This window comes from Olea europaea, chromosome 2, assembly GCF_002742605.1.
Source record: "Olea europaea var. sylvestris chromosome 2, O_europaea_v1, whole genome shotgun sequence".
Lineage (NCBI taxonomy): Eukaryota > Viridiplantae > Streptophyta > Magnoliopsida > Lamiales > Oleaceae > Olea > Olea europaea.
Genome location: NC_036238.1, coordinates 27,707,226 through 27,715,193, shown reverse-complemented (window position 1 = coordinate 27,715,193; position 7,968 = coordinate 27,707,226). Strand labels below are relative to the sequence as shown.

The window sequence follows — 7,968 nt, the reverse complement described above, 5'->3', positions numbered from 1 at the left end:
AATAAATATTAAATTTCAAATTAAATTTTCAACAATTATTTCAAATTACAATTAAAAAAATTAATTAAATTTGATGAACGAAAGGAATATCATCCAAAACTATTAGTAAAATTAAAACTAAAAATTTTATTTAAATTCAACGACTAAATAAATTATTATTTATCAAAAATTAATATTAAAAATAAATATTAAATTTCAAATTAAATTTTCAATAATTATTTCAAATTACAATTAAAAAATTAATTCAATCTAATGAATGAAAAGAATATCATCCAAAACTATTAATTAAATTAAAAGTAAAAATTTTATTTAAATTCAATGACTAAATAAATTATTATTTATCAAAAATTAATAATAAAAATAAATATTAAATTTAAGTTCATAATTAAAATTATTATTTCAATTCGATGAACGAAAAAATTATTATTTATAAAAAATGAGGAAATAAAAATATTAAAATAAAAATTAAATGTAAAAACTTTATTTAAATTCGAAGACTAAATAATTTATTATTTATTAAAAACTAATAATAAAAATTATTTAAAATTAAATTATTAAATATATGAAAAAAATTGGACTGAAAAATTAAAAAAATAGAGGAGTGGGCCGACAGTCGGCCCACTAAGTTGGGCCGGCTGAACAATCTGTATGGACCGATGTTATAACAGTCGGCCCATACCGACTGTTAACAGTCGATTTTCCACAAAAAATGCCGACTACAACGGCAGCTGGCAAATGCCCTGTTCTCGTTGGAAAATCTCCATCTCCAGCGAGAAAAGCTTCCAAATTTACAAAATCAATCACTAAATCACTGTCTAAAACATATATTACCTATATAAACAACAATATATTGAAAAAAAACTCTCACAAATGAATCATTCATACCTTTTATCAATATCTAAACATTAATCCAAGCAAATATTCAATATAATAATGGTTACCTTAATAAGAAGTAGTTCGACTACAATGGACTAGCAAGTTCTCCGACCGATTGGAAACCGACAGTCTTTTTTTTCCTTCACTTATGTGCGACTATTGAACAAATGGAAAGAGGATAGCCGAGGGATATTTTGGAATTTTGAGCTTTAAATTTAATTTTCATTTTTTTCTTTTAATTAAAAAGACAGTCAAAAATCACTTTGTAAATACACTTGGATTATCCGGTCATCTCCAACAACTTCCTCGTACTAACACTCGTACAATGAGCAAGTCCTCGCCTTTATACGTGTTTGCACCGGAAAAAGGTGTTCATATCCTTGACTCTCATAAACGCACGGGCACGAATGAGCCACAACCACGCCACACAGATGGAGAGGACAAGTTTTATCATTTTAATACCATCGATCAATAACTAAGAATGCCAAGGCCAGAGACATCTGCCAATAAAAAGCTGAGGACCAGTGGTACAATTTTGAATCTACAATTCAAGTTAAATTTTTTTTTACCCCAAATACAGGTGACAAACGATTTTCATTTAAGAATATTAACTTGGAAGTTTAGAATAATTTTTAAACGTTAGGCGTTCAACATATGATATGAAAAGAGGGGGGGGGTGGGGGGTGGGGAGCCTAGAAATAAAATCTGCAACCAAAATGGATAAATAAACCCAAGGTCATCTAATACAAGGGAAACTGCAATAGCTACCAGTCAGAAAAGTAATAACCAAATGTCCAAGAATGCTACAATAACATCGTCACACCATTAACTTGTATCCATGGCCAAAAATCCAGAGTCAAACAACATGAGCATGAACGACAATGAACTCTAAAGCACAAGCGAAATCACCCTCCTCATGCCCCATGTTGACGCAACTCAGCTTCCCCATGTGCAAAGTGGCACCTATCTCCAAACGTGCAAGATCCATTTGAAAAATTCTCACAAATTTTGGTCTTGTAGTTGCTCCTTGGGGCAGGACCTCCGACTGGTTTTGCTGAGCCTCCAGTTGGTTTTGCAGGGCCACCAGCAAAGCCTATGCTGCTAATCAGGTCTCTTACCATTGCACTTGCTTCCTTAATTTGTTCAAATGTACCCTCAAGCTCTATGTTCCTAAGATTTGGATCTGTCTCATGATCTCGAATGGCTAACTTGGCTCCCGTTTGCCTACAAATCTGCTTCGAGTTCACTCCACCCCTCCCTATGATAGCACTGGCTAGGGAAGCATCCACGCTTATTTTGGCAGTGGCCGAGGCCCCAAAACTCCCAGCAGGAATGGGTGGATCCATTCTGCCACCAATTCGGCCAGGGATAGGTCCAACTGCACGAGGATCTTCCTGAGATGCTGCAATTGGCTTGCCAAGTTCCCACTCTCCATGAGCAAAGTGGCATTTGTCGCCGAATTTGCAGCCCTCTGCAGTGTTGAATTTGTTGCAAATTTTAGTTTTAACAGCTGTAGAAGCAGTCCCATTTGATATAGGCGGAGGTCCTGTTGTCCTAGTTGGAATAGGCACCAGGTTCATCATTTGGGCAACAGCATTATAGCCACCATGAACATAGTGAAGGAAGTGGCAACTCTCACCAAATGGACAACCGGCAGTGCTGCAATAAGAATAAGAGACATTGCAATTAGATGACAAAATGTACCATTAGGAAGGAAAATAATATTAGTGCATAAAGGAAACAGACGCTGCACCAAAAAAAAAAAAAGCAATATGCATATTAAAAGGTGTGTGATCAAACAAACAAGAACCAACTTTGCATAGTTAAATGTGTGAAATTGTGAATAGTACAAGCAATGGGCTGCCAGATACAAAGAGCCCTCTGGGTCCCAGCTGATGAGATGCGAAACTAGAGAAGAAAAAAAATGGAATCAAGTGAATATAGAGTGAAAACAAAATATATCTACCAATTTTGGAGCAGCTTTTGACGAGGTCAATCAAGTGAATGGACAGAGCTTAGAATTTGGTCATCTCTCTCTTTTTTATCTCAAACTAGTCATAGTTGAACATCCGTTGCACGTTATTCTGAAATACTTTATAGGTGTCATGAAAATAATATTGTAAGATGTAAGAATATAAAAAATAATTTGTATTTATTTTTGTGAAATAAACTTTTGATTCAAATGAGAGGAAGTCAATTAAAATAGTCTATCCATTTACCTTTTTTATTAGGGCTAGATAAAACTCCCTAACCGACCAATTCGAACCCGAACCCAAACCGAACCGAGCGATTCTTCTTAAATTAAATACCTGAACAGGTATCTAAATTGAAAATCGACGGATTTGGTTATGTTCTCGATACTAGATCAAGAACCGAATTTTCCTAATTTTTTTAATTAATTTATTTTAAATAAACTAAATTATTTTATTTTTTCTAAATAAATTTGTTAATTAGTTAATTTAGCTCAAAAAAATATATATATGATTTTCTTATTTCTAATTTCCAATTTCAGTTCAAAGCCAACTTAATCAAATTAACCTAAATTTTATTCAAATCTGTTACACTATCGTAGTGTCGTTTCTACCGTTTTGGAGAAATCGAATTGAAACTCGATAACGCCACTCTTAATTATTTTGAGCTTGCCATCTTCCTCTTCCTGTGATCTTAACAATCAAATCTATGAAGAACAAAACAAAGATTTTAAACTATATTATTTTGTAAGAGCTAAGATTGAATATATCATTAGCTTAATTAATGTAACTTTGTAAATATTAAAAAATTTAATTATAATATGGAACCTAGAAACCAAATGGAACTGAATTGAACCGAATCCGAACGATTCCATAATTAAATTTGGACCCAACGTATCTACTTACTAAATACCCGAAAATTTCGGGTCCGGTTCAGTTCTCGGTAAAACTGAACCAAACCGAATCGGACCATGTTCAGTCCTACTTTTGATCTGAACTAAACATCCAACGAATACCATCATTTCTTCATATTCACTTAATATGCACTGAATATATAAATTGAAATTATTTATTATAGATACGCATTACGTCACCTCCCCATTTACCTTCTCTGTATCTTAGCATTCATTGAACAATGAATTTGTCAAATATGGTCAAATAAATTAAATACAAATTAAAAACGAAAAGTAGGGTAATGAATGTGTCAGATGTACATTCATCAAAACTAAATAGTTGACAAAATAATTAATAATAATATTGTTCAAAGGGTTCAAATGATTGATAAATTAAATACATATTGAAAAATGATAAGTATGGCATTATTGAAATAATTAAATACATATTGAAAAATAAAAAGTAAAATATTATTAAAATAATTAAATTATAGTAAGGATAAAATCGTCCAAAAAATGATTCTCACTTGATAATATTTTTTTTTTATAAGTAATCAAATATTTTATTAATCATGGATAATACACAGAAAATGTATTATCAATTAATACAAGACAAAAACAACATAAAATTGGCAAGCCGTCTACGTGAGTAATAGCCACGGCCTCACTTGATAATATATTTAATAAGGGGATTTCAACCAAAGGACTATTATTCAGTTAAACTACTTCAATGTCAAAGTAGTTTTTATCTTATAGATCACATAAGTTTCTTAACAGTTTTTATGAATACAGGCACGATTTGGTTTACAATTTGATGGATGAGAAACGGAAAAAGCCACAAAAAGAAGACTTGGGAAAAGAAAAAAAAAAATTGAGGGTAGAAAAAAATATGTTTTCTAGGACGGAGACTGAATCAGAAACTGCACAATCATAAAGACTACATAAAATGCTCGAGCCAATCAACATTACTGGAGCATCGTTAAATTATACCTTCTGCCCCAGGTTTCTTACCACTTATTTTCAAACAAGACTATCCTCCCTCCAAGTTTTACATTATTAGTTTATTATAAATTCTTATTCAGCATCTCTGTCCCAACTCCTTGGGGAAGTATATGAAAAATTAGATTCTTATGTTTGTTAGTTCGGTTTGAACAAATTTCCTTCCAGAGCTAATTTTTCTTCTCTAAAGCCGAAGTTCCTAAAGCATGTTACATCTATCATTCCAACATTAGTACTCCTAGATAAAAATAGAAATCATTGAAATCTAGCAACCAAGCAATAAAGGGTCACATTGGCAACGGTGTTTAAAAAGGCTAAAGTGGGAATCAGGGTGTTTTTGCCTCTGTTAAGTGATGTATCTGAATAAAAATCAATAAAATGATAAAAACTAGAAAAAAAAATTTATAACTCAAAGTAATCCCTAATTTATCTAAATAATCCATAACATCACGTGTCAAGAAAATTTAAATTCTAATTTGCAACTAGAAACATAAAATGGACCAATAAAGTAGCAAGTAATTAGTAATCTGGTAAGAACCCTACTTGCAGTCATTGAAATTCCAGCAATTAGAAGAACAAAAGGATGCGGAAAACCAAAACAATAGAACTATTATAAGGCTGATTTGTATTGCTGTAATTTAAACAAGTACTGGAAATAAACAAACTGTTATGAATGCAAATAACAGTCGATAGGTAAACTAAAGGATATTTGGGTATTCGAGAGACCCAATTCTCTCCACCAGATTCTTCCCAATATTTTTCCTCCCTAATTCATTCTACCTCCTCTATTTATAAGTATTTTGTAACCAAATCTAACAGAATTTGTTACTATTAACTGTTTCTCAATTCTTCCAAGTCCTTTTAGAGCTTGATAGGATTCTATCATAATCACATAACAAGACCACTAACCCACAACCAGAACTAACGGTTAAGCAAATGAAACAAGTTATAGAGATTAAAAATTGACCTTTAAGAAAAACGAAAACTCTAGAAGAAAATAGAAACTTAGAGACGAACAAGAAGAAAAGTTGCAAAAAAGTTGCCACTTGACTTTAGAGTTTATCACACGTTAGTTGTAGGACTAGTTCACTTTTTCTATTCCCAAATAACCAATTTTATATTTCTAATTTTGAAGGCTGATAGTGTCATAAAAGGCTCAAAAAATCTTAGATTATTCCAGGCTAAAAAACCAGTCTAATAAGTCAAGGTTGTACAAAGAAAACCTGGAGAAGAAAACCCTTGAGAGCACAGCCTAGGGAGCACGTACTAACTTGCCTTAGAGACTTATGCCTAGAGGCATGAACCTCAGTGACTCGAGGCATAAGCCTTGATAAGTGGCCATTGATACATAATCTTAGAGGTTCTTTACAAACGCCAGACGGAGCATGGATCAAGTCTTAAGCCAGCTCAAGGCATAAGCTTCGACGCTTTTTAATACAGTCATTGGTATAATTAGGAAAGCAGAAGTTGTTACAACAACAGGTACTGCAAGGCTGAAAGAACAACCTCAATTAAGGCAATACTGACTTCTTATGGGATACTAATATCAGTGTTTAGTAACTTCAAACTGCAAAGCTATAATTTGCATTTCAACCAAGCAAGATTGCTTAACAGAATTTTCCACGATCAATATTAAGATAAATATTTCATGCTAGAAAATAAACTTGCAATGGAACAAATTGCAAAGTCCCTCTTTACATAATATTAATAGGCCAGTTAATATATTGATATTTTGGTATGCTATAGGACTTAAAAACATCTTATTGATATGGATAAGCAGTGCCTATATTCATTTATTATCAAGAGAGGATAGCTTGGCACTATAGTGTTTTAACTGCTCATAAGGCAGAGAGCTACAAGGCTGTTTAAATTTCATAGATCATGAGAAATTACAATGCCTACATTGCCTAAAAACAATTGACAATTCCATAGCTCATGTGAAGTTTGCACTTCAAAATTAAAATCATATAGTATGTTTACTCATGACAATAGTGGAACATTATTATAATTCTGAATACTAATGAATGCTAAAAAGTTAAATTTCAATTATTCATATTAGGTAGGTGAAGATTTGAACCTGAAAAACTTCGTGCATGGCTTTGATTTGCTTCCTATACCACTTGACAAGGAGTCCATTTCTGTTACAAAACATTAATTACTTTTTCCCAGTTAGATTTCCTTTGACTCTTACCATTGATGCCAAACATATAGATACCATCTTGACAGCCACTAAAAACAATTAATATCACGAAACCTTGCTAAATGCACTCAAAGAGTAAGATCATGCTGGTATCCTAATCTTGGAAACGTTTTGAGATACATTTTACCGCAAGAATCCACTGCCTATTAAATTAATTTAAGAGATTAATCCATGTAAGATATTTTTCCATTGCTCAATAGTTAGCATTGAAAATGAAAGTTATTGAAGGTAAATTTCCATTTTCCAAAAAATTATACTATTCTTTTCGGAAGCTCACTGTCTCTTGCTTAAGTGTCCAGAAAAAAATAACGAACTTCAGCAAAAGACTATTCTCTCACTTATCCAAAATATCTAATAGAAAGGACAAAAGATGATTCGTTTCTCCAAGTCCTTTAGAAACAAAATCCTACAAAAATAGAATTCCACACCAATAAATTGAGTCAGAAAATCCAGTAAATTTACTGGAAAATACAGTAAGAAAATCAGAAATTTTACCTATGATAAAAAATCCTAGTAATACACAGATAATCATACATCTGTATACATATCGAGCGAAAAATATGAAACTCTAGAGGAAATTTTAAAAGTAGAAGTAAAAAAATAATCAAACCTGGCTTAGGTTTCTTGAAACCACCATAGGCATTAAAAGTTGCTTCGCCTCTGCTTCTTTTGCGAGTGTCCATATCTTTCAGTACACAGATCGACTTCGAACCACCAAACTTTCCAAAGCAAAAGAAATTCGAATTTAACACGAAATAGCGGAAAATGCAGAAACCTCTAAAACTATGAAAATTTTGAAGCTTCAGCAAAAAAATAATAATAATAATTGTACAGGCCAAAAACCCTACCCCAACACTCGTTCGAGTTCTAGGGTTTTCGTGAAGAGAGAGAAAAAGAATTTAATAAATCCCAGGATATTTTGAATTTTTAAAGGGCACACGGATTTGGAAATGATAAATTATACGATTCTTACAAAAATAGAATGAAAAAAGGAAGTCAAATATTTTGACTTGATGTAACAAATAATGAT

At 32.2% G+C, this 7,968-nt stretch overlaps 1 protein-coding gene across 1 annotated transcript; it reads right to left on the bottom strand.

The window, feature by feature from the left end:
• Positions 1-1,571: 1,571 nt before the first annotated feature.
• On the bottom strand, positions 1,572-7,906 carry LOC111369415 (zinc finger CCCH domain-containing protein 14-like). Its single transcript, XM_022990930.1, has 4 exons — positions 7,787-7,906; positions 7,549-7,657; positions 6,816-6,876; positions 1,572-2,535 (listed from the first exon to the last, which is right to left on the bottom strand). The coding sequence occupies exons 2-4, from the start codon at positions 7,619-7,621 to the stop codon at positions 1,791-1,793; spliced, it is 879 nt and encodes a 292-aa protein (XP_022846698.1). The 5' UTR covers positions 7,622-7,657; positions 7,787-7,906; the 3' UTR covers positions 1,572-1,790.
• Positions 7,907-7,968: the final 62 nt, after the last annotated feature.